A 19,586-nucleotide genomic window follows, 5' to 3' on the forward strand; every position below is an offset into this window, starting at 1 on the left:
CATTATTACTTTTATCGCACTTCAATGATATATACCCTCATTGTGACATCCAAACTCTGATATACCTTTCAAATAGAAATCAAATTTTGAAAACAAATTCAATTTTGTAATTGTTCCTGAAACAGTTTTGCTGATGTGAGACCCAGAAACAACTACATCACTGACAGGTAATAAAATCAATTTAAATTATTTTACTATTTATGTAAGAAGTTCAGATTATCTGAGAAGGTACATTTTTTGCTTGACAATTTACTTAAATTTATCAGCAAGATCACTTCAAGAATTCCAAAGCACTACTGTCTTCTTTTTTTATGCTTTCTTAATCTCACTATTTTTCTCTCTAGCACCTTGGAAAACTACAAAGTGTGATTTCATGATGAGAGCATGACATAAAGTCTGAAACCATGCTCAGTCAGAGGAATAAACGAAAAATAATCAACAAAAGAGTAAAACTGTATCAGACTTGATTTGAGAATAGATGGGTTTTCTTATTCAACTTGCCAGTTCAGTAGCATATTTTTTTAGGAAAAAAAAAAAAAAGCCACACCACATATTATGTAACAGAAATCATCTTTAAAAAAAAAAAAAAAAACCAAACCGGGGTGCCTGGTGGCTCAGTCAGTTAAGCATCCGACTTTGGTTCAGGTCATGATCTTGCAGTTTGTGGGTTCAAGCCCTGTGTCCGGCTCTGTTGCTGACAACGCAGAACCTGGAGCCCACTTCAAGTTCTGTGTCTCCCTCTCTCTCTCTGCCCCTCCCCTGCTCATGCTCTCTCTCTCTCGCTCTCTCTCTCTCTCTCTCTCTCTCAAAAATAAATAAACATTAAAACAATATTTAAAAAAAAAAAACTATGCAGATTTTTCTTTTGGTAATGACAGAATAAGACCATACCAAATGACTCCCAACCAGAAAACTATCAAATCTTCTCATAATTTCTGAAGGCACTGGAGAATGAACAGAAGCAGATAGACTCTTGTAACAAGTACATACAAGGAAGAGGGGAGTTATACAAAATTAGTTTCATTTGAGCCTGGGGCTAAAATACTGCATGTGAAACAGTGGGGAAAGGGCAGAATTCTGACTAGGAGAACAAGAAAACTGAGACTGTGAAGTATTTGGCTACTGAAGAGGTGGGAACTCCCAGGAAGAAAAGAAACAGAGAGGTGATCCCCAAATTCTGTACTCACATCTCTTACTGACCCCTGAAAGATGCAGGCACAGAATACTCAAAGCAGTTCAGCTAAAGACAACATATCTAAACGGAAACCAGAATTTCTGCCCCCTACCTCTAAAAAACCCCCAGTTTTCTTGGCTGTTAGTATGCTAAGGAATTTTAGATTGGATCTTAGCATTATACCTGTTAGTTTGTGGAGCTTCTGAATTCTGTTACTAGTCTCTGATGACTGCTGGGTTTGTTGTTTGCTCTGCTTTGCTCTGCTTTGCTTTGCTTTAGCAGGCAATAATATGTATACCTGGTTTGGGGAATTCATTGCCTGGAATGAATTACAACTAATACCTCTCAAAAGAAAAGAAAATCAATTTAGCCCAACCCTAGGGTAAATCAGGTATTGGAAAAATAATTTTAAAGCAAACATTCTTCCCATAATGAATAAAAAGTTAGGAAATCTCAGGAGAGAAATAGAAACAATGGAAAGGGAAACAAATGAAAATTCTGGAACAGAAAAACACATTTGAAAGAAAATATTTGCTGTATATACTTAATAGCTAAAAGGAGATGGTAAAGGGAAAAGTAAGTGAACTTGAAGAGAGAGCAGTAGAAATTATGTAGTGTAGGGACACCTGGGTGGCTCACTCAGTTAAGTGTCCAACTCTTTGATTCAGCTCAGGTCACGGTCTTACGGTTCATGAGTTTGAGTCCTGTGTCGGATTCCATGCCGACAGTGTGGAGCCTGTTTGGGATTCTCTCTCTCCCTCTCTCTCTCTGCCTCTCCCCTGCTTGCACTATCTCTCTCTCTCAAAAATAAATAAAATAAACTTTTTTAAAGAAAGAAAATTGGGGCACCTGGGTGGCTCAGTCAGTTGAGCATCCGACTTCGGCTCAGGTCATGACCTCATGGTTTGTGAGTTCGAGCCCCACATCGGGCTCTGTGCTGACAGCTCAGAGCCTGGAGCCTGCTTCAGATTCTGTGTCTCCCTCTCTCTGCCCCTCCCCTGCTTGTGCTCTCTCTCTCTCTCTCAAAAATAAATAAACATTTAAAAAAAAGAAAGAAAGAAATTATAGGGGCAACTGAGTGGCTTAGTTGGTTGAGCATCTGACTTCGGCTCAGGTCATGATAATTGTGGTTCGTAAGTTCGAGCCCCACATTGGGCTCTCTGCTATCAGTCCATCAGTGCGGAGCCTGCTCTGGACCCTCTGTCACCCTCTCTCTGCCCCTCCCCCACTTGCACACTCCCAAAAATAAATAAATATTTTTTTTAAAAAGAAATAAATTTGGTTCATCTGGGTGGCTCAGTTGGTTAAAAGTCTGACTTTGGCTCAGGTCATGATATCGCAGTTTGTGGATTTGCGCCCCAGGTTGGGCTCTGTGCTGACAGTTCAGACCCTGGAGCCTGCTTCAGATTCTGTGTCTCCCTCTCTCTCTGTCCCTTCCCAGCTCACACTCTGTCTCTGTCTCTCTGTCTCTCTCTCTCTCTCTCAAAAAATAAACATTAAAAAGTTAAAAAAAAAAAAAGAAATTATACAATGTAAAGAAGAGAAAAAACGATTTTTAGGACCAAACTTCAGTATTTCACGGACATCTCAAATGAGAGTTACTAGATGGGGTTACAATAGCTTCCATTCATGCCACCACAGCAAGAATCAAGAACTCTGAAAGTTGAAGCAATTACTTCTTTGGATATATAACAACATATTAAAGCATGTCAGAGTGCAAAAAAGGAGGCATTCAACAGAGCAAAAACAAGCAACAGGCTGGTTGTCCTAACAGGGGATTAAAGAAACTCTTTCTGGAGCTCAGTCCCAGGAATTAGAGCAGTCTCAGGCAGACAGACATCCAAACGTGGGTTTTGATGGAGTCTTATTTACAATTTAGTCAAAGGCAAGCTCAAAAAAACTGAGGTTCACATTTCCCCATCACTGTAGTTGGCTCTTGAAACAACAAAGTGAACCTCTGGTTACTTCTCACATGTAGGCTGCACAAGAACCCAGTGGCAGTGATTCTGACCCTAGGTTGACATCTCCGGGCCTGAGATCTGAGCTCCTCGGGCAGGACAACCTGGAAGTGCTCCTGTACCAGCATTTCCACAATCTGCTCCTTTGTCTGAATATCAGTTCTCAGCCACTGTCCAGAAAGTTTCTGGAGATGTCAGAGGACATCCCTGGGTCCAGCTGCATCCTCATAGTGGAATTTCCTGAACGTCTGCCAGGAGGCTGCAGCGTTGGAAGGATTCCTTTGGGACATGGTCTCATGGTCTTCGACAGAGTCTTCATAGAGGCTCTCTGATGGAACCTGGACCTGGGGAGCTGATGTTAGGACAACTTCTGACTCCTCGGTCATCATCTCATTTGATGGTGACCTTCTTTTATCATCCTGGACTGATTTGTTTGAGTCTCTAGGTACCCTTCAGTCTCCTTTCTGGGACTCTGGAAAGGGATGTCTCAGACTCCTGTACAGGTACCACAACGGAGGGCAGGGCAGGGCAGGGCGGAGCTGCCTGGTGACCAGACTGGAAGCCTGAAACCCACTCTAAGAAAAGGAAACCAACTACCTGGCACAGAGCTTTGTAGCCCACCACTGGAACCAGACAAGAGATTTTTTTCTAATGAACAAAACCTCAGGGACCTTAAATTATATCAAACAATTCAACAGATGAATATATGGCATCCAAGAAGGAGAGCAGAAGGGGAGAGGAGGAGCTAGGAGAGAATTATGGGAGAATTCCTTCCCTGGAGCCTCACAGGGAGAACAGCACTGCCAACAACACTTGGATTTGGGACCTCTGGCCTCTAAAGCTGTGAGAAAACAAATCTCTGTTGTTCTAAGCCTCTCAGTTTGTGGTACTTTGTTCTGGAACCAATAATACACCCCCATTCAATGCTAACCATGTCCAAAAGAGTGTGTTGTCTATCATTTGGGGGTACATTATTCTAGAAACATCAATTAAGTCAAAGTGAATGGTTGCACAGACCCTAATTGCCTTTGCTGACCTTTGTCTAGCTGTTCTAGCAAATGCTGAGAAAGGGGCATTAAAACCCCCAACTATAATTCTGAAATTGTTTGCTTCTCTCTTTAATTCTGCCAATTTTTGTATCATGTATTTTGGTAGGCTCATAAATGGTTTTGATTGTTATGTCTTCCTAATGAATTTAACTTTTATTGTTACAAAATAACAATCTCATTATATATATATATATATATATATATATATATATATATATATATATATATCTTTTATTTTATCTCTCATAATATATTTTTCCTTGAAACTTATTTTGTCCTATATTGATAGAGCCACTCCAGCCCTCTTGTATACATTGTTTACATGGAATTTTTTACTATATATTTACTTTTAGTGTACATAGTTAGGTCTTGTCTGTGGCTTGCACAGAGTTGTTTTTTCTTTTTTTCTTTTGGCGCAGGGCTTGAACTCATGACCCTGAGATTAAGACCTGATCTGAGATCATCAGTCAGATGCTTAACCAACTGAGCCACACAGGAGTCCCTGTTTTTTCTTTTTATAGAAATCCATGGTGACAATCACTACCTTCCGATGAAATGTTTGGTCCACAAAATTTAATGTAATTATTGATGTTTTGGTTTTGACTTACCATTTCATTATTTGATTTGTATTTTTCCTATTTGTTTTGTTTTCTTTGTTCCTACTTTCCTGTTCTTTTGGGGGGTGGGTAATTTGAATACTTTTTAGAATTATATTTGAATTTTCCCATTAGCTTTTTCTCTGTATTTCTTGGCATTCTTTTTGAGTAGTTGTCCTAGTGATTAAAACATAGATTTTTTTCAAGTGTATTTTTTTTTTTTTTAACGTTTATTTTATTTTTGAGACAGAGAGAGACAGGGCATGAACGGGGGAGGGACAGAGAGAGAGGGAGACACAGAATCGGAAGCAGGCTCCAGGCTCTGAGCCATCAGCCCAGAGCCCGACGCGGGGCTCGAACTCACGGACCGTGAGATCGTGACCTGAGCTGAAGTCGGACGCTTAACCGACTGAGCCACCCAGGTGCCCCTATTTATTTATTTTTGAGAGACAGAGTGCAAGCAGGGGAGGGGCAGAGAGAGAGGAAGAATATCAAGCAGGCTCCACACTGTCAGCCCAGAGCCCAATGTGGGGTTTGAACTCATGAACCGTGAGATCATGATCTGAGCCAAAATCAAGAGTTGGACGGTTAACCAACTGAGTCACCCAGGAACCCATAAAATATAGATTTTTACCTTTTTACAGTCTAATTATTACTGTACTTCATCAGATAAAATACAGAAATCTTACAACCATTGGTTCATATCCCTCTCCCTCCATCCTATATGTTAGAGTTCTATGTATTTCTATATCTACATATATTACAGACCCTATGAGAATCATCACACGTCTGTCCAATTTCCAAAGGAATCTCTCTGAGATGAGAACAAACCCCCAAACACTCAAAAATATATACAATGGCCCCAAGGAAGCAAGTTTTTTCTTCTAAGTTGGCTAGTAAATGCCAGCTTCTTTTTGGTATCTATTTTTAGGCTAGGGCAACAGTCACCTGGAAGTCATTTTTAAAGCCTCCTCTTCACCAGAAACATCTGATAAACAACGAATCACCTAAATGGAACCATTCACTGTATTTAAGTTGCCCATACTCCTGTTCCTTCACTTTGAATACTCAAAATAGGCTGCTAGAAAATCCAGAAATGGGTACCCACCAGGCTCTCAATTTCAAAAGATAGCATGGCACGGTCAAAAAAGACATACTTCTGACTTTGAAAGAATTATAAGTGGTCCACTTTCCCACTGGCTACTGCCAGCCTTCCATGCAAAGTTACTAAGTGAAGTTGTAAGAAATTGCTGATTTTATTGACTCCCCCCCTGAAGTTAAGACTTTGAAAACAACTTTGTTTTGGTGAATATAGAAAGTCCTCTCCACGTTGAGAAATGTTGCTTTCAGTGTTTTCTCCACTCTGCCACTTCTTCCCTCCTCTGCAGGTTGCATTTCTTCATTCTTATTAACGCTAGACATTTAGCAGCCACTAAGTATAGGACTGACACAAGCAGTCAACCCACCTCCTGTGATGACAGCAGGGCCCCCTCACAGGTGACACAGTATTTCAGGTGAGCTGGATTCCCTGTGCCACAGGTGCGGCAGATTATTTTCTCCTTAAAAAGAAAGAATAAGAAAAACATGTTCCTCTGAGCAAACAACCATGCAAAGAAATCCTTGAGCAGTCTTTTCAGTCAATCAGCCATCTATTGGCCTTTTTTTTTTTTTAACACTCAGGATTTGTTTAGGAATTATTACAACATAAACAGTGTCAGAAATTTGAAAATAATTAAAACAATTTTTTTATGTTTATTTATTTTTGACAGAAAGAGAGAGACAGAGCATGAGCAGGGGAGGGGCAGAGAGACAGGGAGACACAGCCTGGCTCCAGGCTCCGAGCTGTCAGCACAGAGCCCGACGCGGGGCTCGAACTCACAGACCACGAGATCATGACCTGAGCCGAAGTCGGACACTCAACCAACTGAGCCACCCAGGCGCCCCCCTGAAAATAATTTTAAAAGAAACAAAACCCAAATTGAAGAAACAAACTGAAAATGAGTGTTCATTTGGCCTTAAAATGCAAAATTTTACACTGATTATGTGTCAGTTTTTTGAGTTTTTTTCCCCCCCAATGTGGAAAACATGATTGTTGGCTCTCTGTCTTATGGCTTGAACAATAAACACAAAAGTCCAAGACTAGCAAAAGCTGATCTAGGCATTTACAAGCAATTTAACTCTTGGGGCACATGGATGGCTCAGCCGGTTAAGCGTTAGACTCTCGATTTCAGCTCAGGTCATGATCTCAGTTTGTCGGTTCAAGCCCTGCATTGAGCTCCACACTGACAGCACAGGGTCTGCTTGGGATTCTCTCTCCTTCTCTCTGTCCCTCCCATGCTCTGTCTCTTTCTCTCTCTCAAAAATAAACAAACTTAAAAAAAAATTATAAGTAATCTAGCTCTTGGACTGGGGTTTACCCCATGGGGCTTCATGTTAATGAATTTAGGTTTGCTCTGTACTTTCTCACTCAGAAATGGAAAAATGAAAAGACTATCTTAGAAAATAAATGGTAATGGGGCACCTGGGTGGTTCAGTTGGGTTAGTTTCCGACTTTGGCTCAGGTCATGATCTCACAGTTCAAGCCCTGCATTGGGCTCTGTGCTGACAGCTCAGAGCCTGGAGCTTGCTTTGGATGCTGCATCTCCCTCTCTCTCTCTGCCCCTCCTCCGCTCGTGCTCTGTCTCTCAAAAATGAATAAATGTTAAAAAGTTTTTTTAAAAAAGAAAAAAGAAAATAAATGGTAAGTGCAACTTTCCAAGTCAGGAAACTGAGGATAGGTTGCAATGCAGAAAATGGAAGGGATGAAGGGACAGAGGGAGAGAGAGAGGAAGGGAGGGAGGGGGAGAGGGGAGGAAAGAGAAGGAAGGAAGGAAGGAAGGAAGGAAGGAAGGAAGGAAAGAAAGAAAAAGAAAAAGAAAGAAGGAGGGGGGAACAAAGAAAGGAGGAAAGAAAGAAAGGAAAAGAAAAGAAAGACTAAAATAGTCTAACTAGAGTTCAGCTATCAGAGGTTTGCTAACAGCTGTTCAGTCACTGGACCATTCTGCACTATCAGGATACAATTCCCTTCAATTATCAATGACCAGTGGCACACAAATGTTCCTTTCTACTCCAGTGTCTACATTTCCCAGGTGTCCTGAAACTGACACCATGTGTTCTGAAGCTCGACAGGCAAAGAAGACCATTAAGAGAAAGGAAATCCAACTCCCAAGGTTTTAGTTCCAATGCCACTAGGAAGGCTCTGAAGTCCCTGACCTTTCCAAGCCTGGTTAATTCCACTCTAGTAGAGATTCCAAGTTCTTGCAACTCAAAGAACTCCTAATGTGCAAATGGCCGGCTGACTGCTATTCAAAATGGCAGAGGATCACAGACTTGCTCTCAATGGATCCTGACACTCCCTGGTTCCAGCATTTTTCAAAGTTGCTTAAAGTCTCTGTAGCATGATCTACAACTGCCAGAGCTTTTCTGTGAGATTTAAGGCTGTGATCTTCCTGAACATGTTGCCTCAGAAAAGATCTGGTGACACTTGTTGAGAAGTGAATCAAATTTCTTGTCCCTGTGTTAAAAAAAATACTAAGATCAAACAAAAATAACATAGCTGTTTGCTGCAGGAAATATTCTGGAAAGAGTGTAAACCAGTAAAACTGCTTACTTATTAAGTCCAACAGCTTACCTCAAGACCCTCACCTTGCAGGACCCACAATCCAAAATCAGTATATCCTCACATTGTTAACATTTGTTTGTGTGCATTCACGTGTGCACATGTGCATGTGACCTGGTAACACCAGAATCTACTCTCTTCGCAAATTTCTACTATACAGAGATGGATATGTTAATTAGCTTGACTGGAGTAATTATTTCACTATGTACGTGTATATTAAAACATCATCACCTTAAGTATATTAGAGTTTTATTTAAATAAACTATTTTTAGGGGCACCTGGGTGGCTCAGTTGGTTGAGCGTCCAACTGCAGCTCAGGTCATGATCTCACAGCTCGTGAGTTCGAGCCCCGCGTTGGGCTCTGTGCTGAGAGCTCAGAGCCAGGAGTCTGCTTCAGATTCTGTGTCTCCCTCTCTCTCTGCCCCTAACCCACTCATATTCTGTCTCTGTCTCTCTCAAAAATAAATAAACATTTAAAAAAATTTCTTTAAATAAACTAAATTTAAAACTAGCATGTCACAACTTTGCCCAATCCAAACTAACTCTGCCCTATCCCAACCCTGCCTTGCAAAACTCCCTTAGATTTTTTTTTAATTGTAGTTTTATTTATTTGAGAGAGAGAGAGTGTGTGCACAGGGGAGAGGTAGAGAGAGAGAGAGAGAGAGAGAGAGAGAGAATACTCAGCAATCACCCAGGTGCATCACTAAAATCCTATAAATACCTTCCCCTGCCTTCTCCCTTCAGAGACACTACCAAGACAAAGTACCAGTCTACCTTACTGTTATCAGGTCCAATAAGCATAGACGGTGTTTCTAATGGTTTTGGTGGTGGCTTTTTAATACATGTCATGGCTCACTTCCTTGAAGAACAGTGACCATAACCCACAGATAGAAATAATTTTACATCATAATCACTAACTCATAGATGTCGATAGGGATGACTTGGAATTGAGGCCACCATCAGACTACCTTAAAGAAGATGCTACACATCTGTGATGAGGCCTTTTTTTTAAAAGTCAATACTTCATTGGCCTCCTCACCCACAGCATTTGCAGTATGTCTAGTTGAATGGTTCTAAGCAATTTGGTGGACCCAGTCAGTTACTGGGGTAAAATTTTTCCTTGCGAAGTAGGTGGAAGATAAGAACAATTTTCTGATCTAGATGAAAGGCTTTGACAAAATGAAGTGAGGAAGAATGTCATTGCAAATTTCAGCTCAAAGTGGATCTTGTAACAGATGCCAAGCTAAAGTTCTGCTTGATGCAGAGCTGTGGTCACACTGGCTTCAGCCCCAAATCATTGTGTCAGAGGTGGGGGTCCCATAAGGAGGTAGCTGCCCCAGTCATGTGAATCATCAGAACTTTTTCACTAATAACTTCAAGAGGATCCCTGCCCTAAGCCTCTCAGATTTTGGGAACCCAATGTGACTGGAGACCTGGAGGTATGCTATATATTGCTAGTTGGAGTCCCAAGAAAACTGATGATCTCTTGGTAAAGGAAAGCTCATGTATTCTGGTGAAATACGAGATGCTCAAATTAATTTTTAACTTTAGAGAATGGCCAGTGGGATACATTTGTTTAAAAAGCAAAACAAGGGGTGCCTGGGTGGCTCAGTCAGTTGAGCATTTTACTCCTGATTTCGGCTCGGGTCACGATCCCAGGGTCATGAGATTGAGCCCCATACCAGGCCATTGCACTGAGCGTGGAGCCTGCTTAAGATTCTCCCTCTCCCTCTCCCTCCCTCCCTCTCTCTCTCTCTCTCTCTGCCCCTCCCCACCTCTAAAATAATAAATAAATAAAAACCAAAACAAATCCAAATCCAAATGTGTGAATATATATGCATGTTTCTGTGCATTCTAAAAAATACATAGAAGGGTATTTATTATCATCAGTTATTTCGGGAGGATAGAAATAGAGGTGGGTGGGGAAATTATGCACTTCTTTGTATATCTTGGGACTATTTCACTTGTTACAAAAAATTAGAGAATTTTTAAAAGTGTAAAATCCTCTCTTATTCTGAAATATAGGCAACTGTGCCAGAGAGTAAATGGAGAAACTTCTGCTACTATAGCTTCTAATCTTGGCAGTAAAAAAAAAAAAAAAAAAAAAAAAAATATATATATATATATATATATATATATATATATATATATATCCCTCAGCATTGACAAGTCCTTTAAATCAACAGAAGATCGGTCCGTAGCAGCAGACTGTGGGCAGGAAGAGGATGGATGATGCTTCGTGCACTATGTGGAGTGAGATGGAGAACAACACAAAAATAACAGTCCCTGCTGGTGCCTTGGGGAAGGTAAGGCTGTTGGCTTCTGTCAACAACAGGAATTCCCACTGACCTTGGAGGTGCCTCTCTGGGTGAAAATGTTTTCTAAAAATCCACTGCCCTTGGGGTGCCTGGGTGGCTCAGTCGGTTAAGCGGCCGACTTCGGCTCAGGTCATGATCTCATGGTCCGTGGGTTCGAGCCCCGCGTCGGGCTCTGTGCTGAAAGCTCAGAGCCTGGAGCCTGTTTCAGATTCTGTGTCTCCCTCTCTCTGACCCTCCCCCGTTCATGCTCTGTCTCTCTGTCTCAAAAATAAATAAACATTAAAAAATTTAAAAAAAAAAATCCACTGCCCTTGTAACACTTGGGAAAGCCTCTGGGATGCAGATTCTCAGCCCAGGGTTTCCAAACAGGTATCCTGTGAGTAGAGGCAGCAATACTGATTGGCCATAAAAATCGGGAATTTTCCTTTAAGATCAGATGTTACGGTGATAAAAGTCTCTCTAGAAAATCAAGCCTGATTAAATCCTGTCCCTGCTTTCAACCCTTCAGGGTGCACTGGGAGAAATCTGAGCTGCTAAGTATGGTAGAGAAGGCGCCATCTTGGGGCGCCTGGGTGGCTCAGTCGGTTAAGCGGCCGACTTCAGCTCAGGTCAGGATCTCGCGGTCCCTGAGTTCGAGCCCCGCGTCGGGCTCTGGGCTGATGGCTCAGAGCCTGGAGCCTGCTTCCGATTCTGTGTCTCCCTCTCTCTCTGCCCCTCCCCCGTTCATGCTCTGTCTCTCTCTGTCTCAAAAATAAATAAAACGTTAAAAAAAAAAATTAAAAAAAAAAAAAAAAGGCGCCATCTTGCACAGCCCACAGCACCCCCAGCATTTCTGCAGCTCAACAAAACCAAACTGTTTACAGAGTTTTGAAGCACACCCTGCAGTTTCCAGTCTCTGGACATCTTCCTAGAATGCCCTCTACTCCACCCCACCGCCAACACACACATGCTTATACACACAAGCCACTTTTCTTTGTCCCATCCCTTCCCCATCTGGCAAACGCTTGTGCCTCCCACGATATCCCTCGGATGACACCCCCTTTTAAAAGCTATCCCTGGCCCCAGCCCCTGGTAAGAGTGAGTGAATTCTCTCTCTGTGCCCCCACCCACCCACCACGACTGCCACCTCCACCACTGCAAGTGTGTGCAGGCACAGGGGCAGTGGGTCCAGGGATCAGAGCCCAGGGAACGTTGGGTGCAGAGGACCAGAGAGTGGTCCAGGAAGCAGCACGCTGAGGAAAAGTCACATCGAAGGTGTCTTTGAAAAATCCCTTCAGCGCATGAGGGTTCATACCGGAGGTGCAAGGCAGAACTCAGAAAAACAGTTGAAGGAAGTTTCATGGCTGCACCATGGTGAGGGATGCCAGCAGCCTCAGACTAGGCCTGAATGCCTGTGACCCCTGGAGACTACTCCTTCCTCAGACCCCTTCCCTCAATCTTTACTATTCAAGGGACCCTAAAGTGAGTATCCATTGACTATAATACCTCAGGCTCTTACCACTCCCCTCTCCATCCATCCAACAAAAAAATTAGTAAATTTTCATCTACCTGACCTTGGCCCAGCCAGTTCTTCCACACCTCATTTCTGAAGGCTTGCACTGCTTGGAATACTTAAAAACCTTTCAGAGCCTAAATGTCCAACAACTGACGAATGGATAAAAAAATTGCGCTTTATATACACAATGGAATACTACGTGGCAAGGAGAAAGAATGAAATATGGCTTTTTGTAGCAACGTGGATGGAACTGGAGAGTGTTACGCTAAGTGAAATAAGTCATACAGAGAAGGACAGATTCCATATGTTTTCACTCCTATGTGGGTCCTGAGAAACTTAACAGAAGACCATGGGGGAGGGGAAGAAGAAAAACAAAATGGTTAGAGAGGGAGGGAGCCAAAACATAAGAGACTCCTAAAAACTGAGAACAAACTGAGGGTTTATGGGGGGTGGGAGGGAGGGGTGGGTGGGTGATGGGTATTGAGGGTACCTGTTGGGATGAGCACTGGATGTTGTATGGAAACCAATTTGACAATAAATTTCATAAAAAAAAAAAAGTCCTAAAAAAAAAAAAAAAAAAAAAAAAAAACTTAGCAGAGAAAATGAGAGAAATCTTGAGAGTGCAGGCAGGCATGTCCAATTCAAGAATGTCTAGGAGAGGAAAGAGGATCATTTGGGGAGTAAATAGCTGAATGGTTAGAAAAAGTAAAAAAGATGTGGTTATCTCAGTCAAGAATCCTTAAGCAGAGCGGCAAATAGAGATTCAGAATTTCCTCAGTATCCAAAGTCCCCTTATTATAAAATTTTTACAAAACTTTAATAAATACGTTTAAACATTTTATCTCATATTAGTGGCATAAAATAAATATTAAGTATATTCAGAGTGTATTAATAAACAACTTCTTATCAAATTAAAAAAAAAAAAACTTTCAGAGTGAAGGGGAGCTTGGAGGTAGAAGAAAAAGTGGATTTGCCTTTTCTCCATTTGCCCAAATGAAAATCCGCAAAGTGACTTAGGAGTGTTACTATTCCAACTGACATTAAATCTATGCATTTTCCTTATTACTAAAAATGCTTGCTTTTTTATGCCTCAAATTCTCTTTGTTAAATCTATTTTATTCTATAGTGACATTTACTTGAGATTAAAGAGAAGGTGAATGGGACTATACATTGAAAAATGGAGAAAAGATACAGTTGTATGCTTAGTGATTCTACCAAAAATATTTTCATGGTATGACATTGTCTAGCAAAGTTTTCTGAATATATATGATGATGATATTTAACTTTTTTTTTTGACTCTTGTTTTTCATCCATATGACTATAATTATTCTTTTCTGTATAACAGGGGCCCATAAACAAATAAAGCAAATAAGAGCATAAAGCAATTTTAAGGACATGAGTAAAAGTTCTTAATTGCAATGTTCAAGTTTAAATACATAAAGTAAAAGACTGTCTAAGTTGGGGCGCCTGGGTGGCTTAGTCGGTTAAACAACCAGCTCTTGATTTCGGCTCAAGGTCATGATCTCATGGTTTGTGAATTCGGGCCCTGCATCGGGCTCCACAGTGTGGACAGTGTGGAGTCTGCTTGAGATTCTCTCTCTCTCTGCCCCTCCCACCTCAAAATCAATAGATAAACTTAAAAAAAAATAAACTCTTAAAAAAATTGTCTAAGTTAGCTGTATGCATTTTGGCCTTCAAATCCAGGTTCAGGGAACACATTGCCTTGTATCTCTCTTACATTATAGATCCTATTGGCAGGTCAAACTGTTGGGCAGCATGCGTTCCCAACCATTAGAATGGATTTTGTTCACAGATATTAGTTTATCAATTGTTCACCAACTCCACCAGCTAAAGACATTTAACTGCTTAATATCATTTTCCGTATATTTTATTCATGCTTTTACAGAATCACGTTTCATTACCTTCAAGCGGAGGCTGGCCTGTGGCTGCAGCTGTAGAGTAAGAGAGGCCTCACACACCACACAGATGGGAGTATTCATGGGCACCATGTTTCCACACTCTGCACATAAGCCCATCTGCACAAAGAAAGAGGTTTGTCTTGGAATGCAAAAACCGAAGGTATAAGTAGATCTTAGAATATAAGATTTGATTTGCTTTTGTAAAAAATGCTTTAAAATAATTACCTTTAATCTAATTTTGTTTCTTTTGTGAGTAAAAAATGTTTATTGTGGAAAACAGGCGTGTGAAAAACAGAAAAGAAAAGATATCTTTGGGACACCTGGGTGGCTCAGTCGGACAAGTGTGTGACTCTTGATCTAGGCTCAGGTCATGATCTTGCAGTTTGTGAGTTCGAGCCCCATTTCAGGCTCTGTGATGACAGTGCAGAGCCTACTCGGGATTCTGTGTCCCTCCCTCACTCATGTGAATGCACTCTTTTGTCTCTCAAAATAAACAAATTTAAAAACAATTTTTTTAAAAAGGAAAAAATATCTCTTTTTTTCAAGTTTATTTTGAGAGAGAGTGTGTGTGAGCAGGGGAGAGCAGAGAGAGAGAAGGAGAGAATCCCAACCAGTGTGGAGCCTGATGCAGGGCTCGAATCCATGGACCATGAGATCATGACCTGAACTGAAATTAAGAGTCAGATGCTTAACCAACTGAGACACCCAGACACTCCTTGTAAGCACAGTGGAGTAAGGAAGCCCACAGATCCTCTCTCCAAAAAGCAATTATAAAGTTGGATAAAACTGGGGAGCCTGGAGGTTCAGTCAGTTAAGCATCCGACTTCAGTTCAGGTCATGATCTCGGGGTTCGAGAGTTCGAGCCCATATCAGGCTCAACACTGACGGTGTGGATCCTGCTTGGGATTATTGTTCTCTTGTGTTTCCCTGCCCCTCCCCTGCTTGTGCTTTCTCTCTCTCTCTCTCTCAATATAAATAAATAAAAACTTAGAAAAAAAAAAGTTGGATAAAACTGCCATTTTGGATACAAAATACAATCATTTCAGACTCTGAAAGTCACCAAAGGCACACAAGAAACTGAAAAGCGGTGAATTTCAGATAAAAACACTACAAGTCTACATGGTTCCTGCTTGAGGCTATCCCCACCCTCCCTCAGCTCTGTTAGTGTGGTAGCCTCACTGGGGCAGAACAGACTGCAGAAACCAGCAGCTGCTGATAGGCAGGGCTCACTTGATTTGGAGGACTGTTCAGATGACAGTCTTAGTGGCAAGCAAACATGTAGGGCCAGTGGCTCTACTAGCCTGAAATCATGGTCCTGTTTGAGGCAACTAGCTAGGGATTTAACAGAGAGTTCCAGGAGGAAGGTCAAATATAGGGGGTTTGAGAAGCTCCCCATATACCCTTAGTTGAGTGGAGGATATGCACATGTGTGGCATAAACCAGAGTGAACGTAAGCCACTAACACATCTCTGGCTGATGGAGGCTATACACGGAGATTCAAGGGAGTTCAGCATAAAGTAAAAGCTGGGGCAGACTTGTAAACAGCCTGAAGCTTGAATGTTAGGTCCAGCCCACACACAGATCCCTCAGCAGAGAGTGGAAGCCTTACAGGACTAAGGTATTTGAGCACAACTTCTGGCCAACATTCAGTTGAGCTCTAAGCTATGCAGACCCAGGGGTGATCCAGACTTATAAATAAATAAATAAATGAATGAATGAATGAATGAATAAATAAATAAATAAATACCTGATATCAGTGGCCATACATTTTAGGGGAGACAAACATGAAAAATTTAATCCCAGTAAACAACAACAAAACAAAACAAAACAAAAAAAGAAAAGAAAAAAAAAACACTAGGAGAAAAAGTCAGAATCCAGAATTGTTACGATATATTATATAATCTAAAATCTCCAGAATTCAAGAAAAAATATGAGGTATGCAAAAACCAAGAAAGTGTGACCTATAATCAGGGAGAAGGAAAAAAAAAAAGCCAAACAGTCAATACAAATAGTATCCCCAGATGTTGGATTTGGCAAAGATTTCAAAACAGCTATTACAGAAATGTCAAAAAGAACTAAAGGAAACCATATTTAAAAGATTAAAGAAAGTATGATGACAATGATCTGAAAAATAGGGAATCTAAATAAGGATATAGAAATTATTTTTTAAAAACAATCATATTAAAACGTGGAGTTAAAAATTAAAATAACTGAAATGGAAAAAAAAAAAATCTCCAGAGGGATTCAACAGCAGGTCAGAGAAGACAGAAGAAAGAAGCAATGAACATGAATATAGTACAATAGAAATTTTCTGATCTGAAGAACAGAGAGAAAAAGGATGGAAGAAAATAAACAGACTATCAAACAAGCTGTGAGACAACATAAAACATATCAACATACATGTAAAGAAGTCCTAGAAGGAAGGGAGAGAGAGAAAGAGGCAGAATAAGAATCTGAAGCAATACTAGCCAAAACTTCCCATATTTGAAGAAAAACATTAATCCCAAGAGAGATAGACACAAAAAAATCCACAGTTAGACACAATATAGTACAATTGTTGAATGTCAAAGAGAAAATCCTAAAAGTAACAAGAGAAAAAATGACTTATCACATACATCAAAAACCACGGAGGTCAGAATGTAGGAGAATAATATGTTCAAAGGGCTGAAATTAAAAATAACTGTCACACAAGAATTCTACATCCAGTAAAACTATCTTTCAAAAGAGGATGCAAAGTAAATGTTCTCGAATAAACAAAGGCAGAAACAGCTAGCACACATGCCTTTAGCAAAGGAGGTCTGCCAGGCTGAAAATAAGCGACACTAGATTATGACTTGAGTTCACAGGAAAGAGAAGATATGAGAGACCAGATTTCATAAATACGTGGGTAAATATAAATGAGTGCATAAACATCTTCTCTCATCTTTAAATGATGTAAGATCGTGTAACACTGCATTTTCAGTTCATAACGTATATGGATGTAATATGTAGGACAATATATGTTACAGAAAAGATAAGTAAGTGGGGAGGAAAGGAGTTTAGCTGTCACCCACTGGATGGTGGGGAAGTTCAACTGGGGTGACATGGACCCAAACTGGCAAGAAAAGAAGCAAAAAACCGAGTCCAATGAAACTTGTTTGGAAATCTCCCTCTGGGGAGCCCGTAGAACATGCTGGGAAGCCACGTGCAGGCATGCTGCTGAAACTCGCTGGCAAACGGCCCACTGGGATGCCTGAGGACTATCTGGAAGCTGGCTGGCATGCCAGTGAAACTCACTGAGCAGCTGTCCATGGGGTGCCCCCGAAACTCACTGGGGTTCAGCACAACTGGGTTCCTGTAGGTTAGTGAGCACCGTCAGAGCAAAGAGAGTGTAAAGCATACCGGAACCAGAAAGAAAAGCCAAGCCCATTCTCCTGCAGTGTCCCTCCAGCAGCAATGTCCCTCTACTAACAGAAATGAACACGTAGCCAGCTGGCACAGGAGAAATGTATAAAGGGTCCTGCTCCAGCACTCACAGGGCAGGACAATGAAGGGAGGACCTGGAGCTGTAAGGTGACTTCTGCATCTCTTATGAGACTGAGTGTCTTGGATCTAAGAGCCAGGAGGAGGCTCCACCCCTTCGAATCCCAGAAACCCAGCTGAGAGCAGGACACAATAAGTAGTTAATAAATAGTTCAAATTACAAAGCTGTTTATATATTACAGCATATTAACAAATATTATTTTGGGGGACAATATAGATGTTTCAAAGTTCAGCTCATCATTTAAAATATTTATCCTCCCTGCTCTGAAAATCTGTTTTCAGGCAAGTGAAAAAGAACGGACGCTGCACCGACGAATGAATATAAGCAAGGAAAATTAAAACTGACAGAAGCTGTTCATATTTTATTTGCTGTTTTATCTTCTTTATGAAGTTCCAAATATGTTATAGTAAATTAAATTAGCTTCTACAATAGTCTTGAGCAATGAATTAGAATAAATTATAAAAAGATACCTGTTTAGATTCTGACCCTTTGCTTGAAGATAGAACTTAATTCTAGAACTCAGCTTGACCCCACTGAATTAGTGGCTTTTTCTTGTGACTATCTTTTTAAAAATGGTTATTTTTCAGTCCACATCACAGGTCCTTTTATTTCATTTTGTAAACCCTACTCCAAAAAACCCTAAAGTATCAAGTGAATAACAGATAATACATTTCAATGAAGGTTTTGATTGTTAGTAAACTGAGTATGTTTTCTAACTAACTATAAACTTATTAGTAGGTTAATACCAATTATTATCTACACTTAACAGCCAAAACTTTTTAACTGATCAATCTATAGCTTATACAAACAGCATCTTTGGACAAAACGATATATCTTATAGATATACAGACTTGTAACAAATACCTCTCTCCATTTATTTCCAGAATATATTTCCTTAATGTACCCAGGTCATGAACTGAAATATCACATGAGTGGGAAATACATATTTATCCATTCTTATTTATCATTGAAACAATAAGGCTTCAGTCTCCCTCTGAGCCTGTGCTTCTGTAAGGCCACCTGCACTGGCATTGCAAATAAGGTTTTTCATTCTTGAATGGAAACTAAGGCAACTTTTAAGGTTTTGGGGTTTTCCATCCTGAAGTAGGAGACTGGATAGTAAGGCATGAACCTGCCAGTAATTTTTTCAACAAATATTTATGTTTGTGGATCACGTGTCCCAGGTACAATGCTACTGCTGCTATTAAAGATCAGATAAACCAACGAAAGGCATTTTTAAAGATTCTGCTGCTCACCTGAGCTCCTTCTGGGGGTGGGAGACGACAGCCAAATATGGGCGGGACAGGAGAGCCGCATTCTTGACAGAAGCGAGCAAAGGGGTCAGATGGGCGGGGGGCCAGGCAGTGGGCACACCTACAACAAAATAGGTTCCTCATTGGCCACGTTCTGAGGGGTTCACATTTAGAAGTCAGGTGAAAATCTCACAGTGTTCAAACATTTTAGAAAATAAAAAGCAAAACAAAGAGTAGACCACTGTCAAAGGCTATGGACCAAGTTGAAGACAGGAGATGCTTCTCCAGTCATTTTATTACAAAGTGGCCTTCCACCTGGACCCACTGGTGCCCCTCACCTGGCCTGGCTACCTCACTTCCTGACAGTGGCAGAAGTTCAGCAGCAGCCTTGGTCTCACTTCAGACTCGTCCTATCACACAGGATCTGGCATGTGTGAGCCCCAGCAATTCCAGTAATGTCTACATTAATTATACTTTTCTGACTTGCTACATGACTTCTGAGTCCAGTCTAAGTGCCATGTCTTCTCACCAGGCACGCTGGAGGGCCACTTCTTGCCCAACGAAGATATACAAACGGCCAAGAAACACTGTTGTCATAAAAATGCTCAACATCACTTGTCATAAGGAAAATGCAAATCAAAAC

General features: G+C 40.9%; 1 protein-coding gene across 7 annotated transcripts in view; it reads right to left on the reverse strand.

The window, feature by feature from the left end:
- The window catches only part of DZANK1 (double zinc ribbon and ankyrin repeat domains 1), a 78,178-nt gene that overhangs the window by 23,208 nt on the left and 35,384 nt on the right, over window positions 1–19,586 (reverse strand). For all 7 annotated transcript variants that reach the window (XM_042931708.1, XM_042931707.1, XM_042931712.1 and 4 more), the window contains exons 9-11: window positions 18,947–19,064; window positions 14,171–14,284; window positions 6,244–6,336 (exon numbers count right to left, since the gene is read on the reverse strand). In XM_042931708.1, coding sequence (XP_042787642.1) covers window positions 6,244–6,336; window positions 14,171–14,284; window positions 18,947–19,064 — 325 coding nt within the window. The remainder of the gene's footprint in view (window positions 1–6,243; window positions 6,337–14,170; window positions 14,285–18,946; window positions 19,065–19,586) is intronic.

The sequence above is a fragment of the Panthera leo genome, chromosome A3 (genome assembly GCF_018350215.1).
Source record: "Panthera leo isolate Ple1 chromosome A3, P.leo_Ple1_pat1.1, whole genome shotgun sequence".
NCBI classification, from domain to species: Eukaryota; Metazoa; Chordata; class Mammalia; order Carnivora; family Felidae; genus Panthera; species Panthera leo.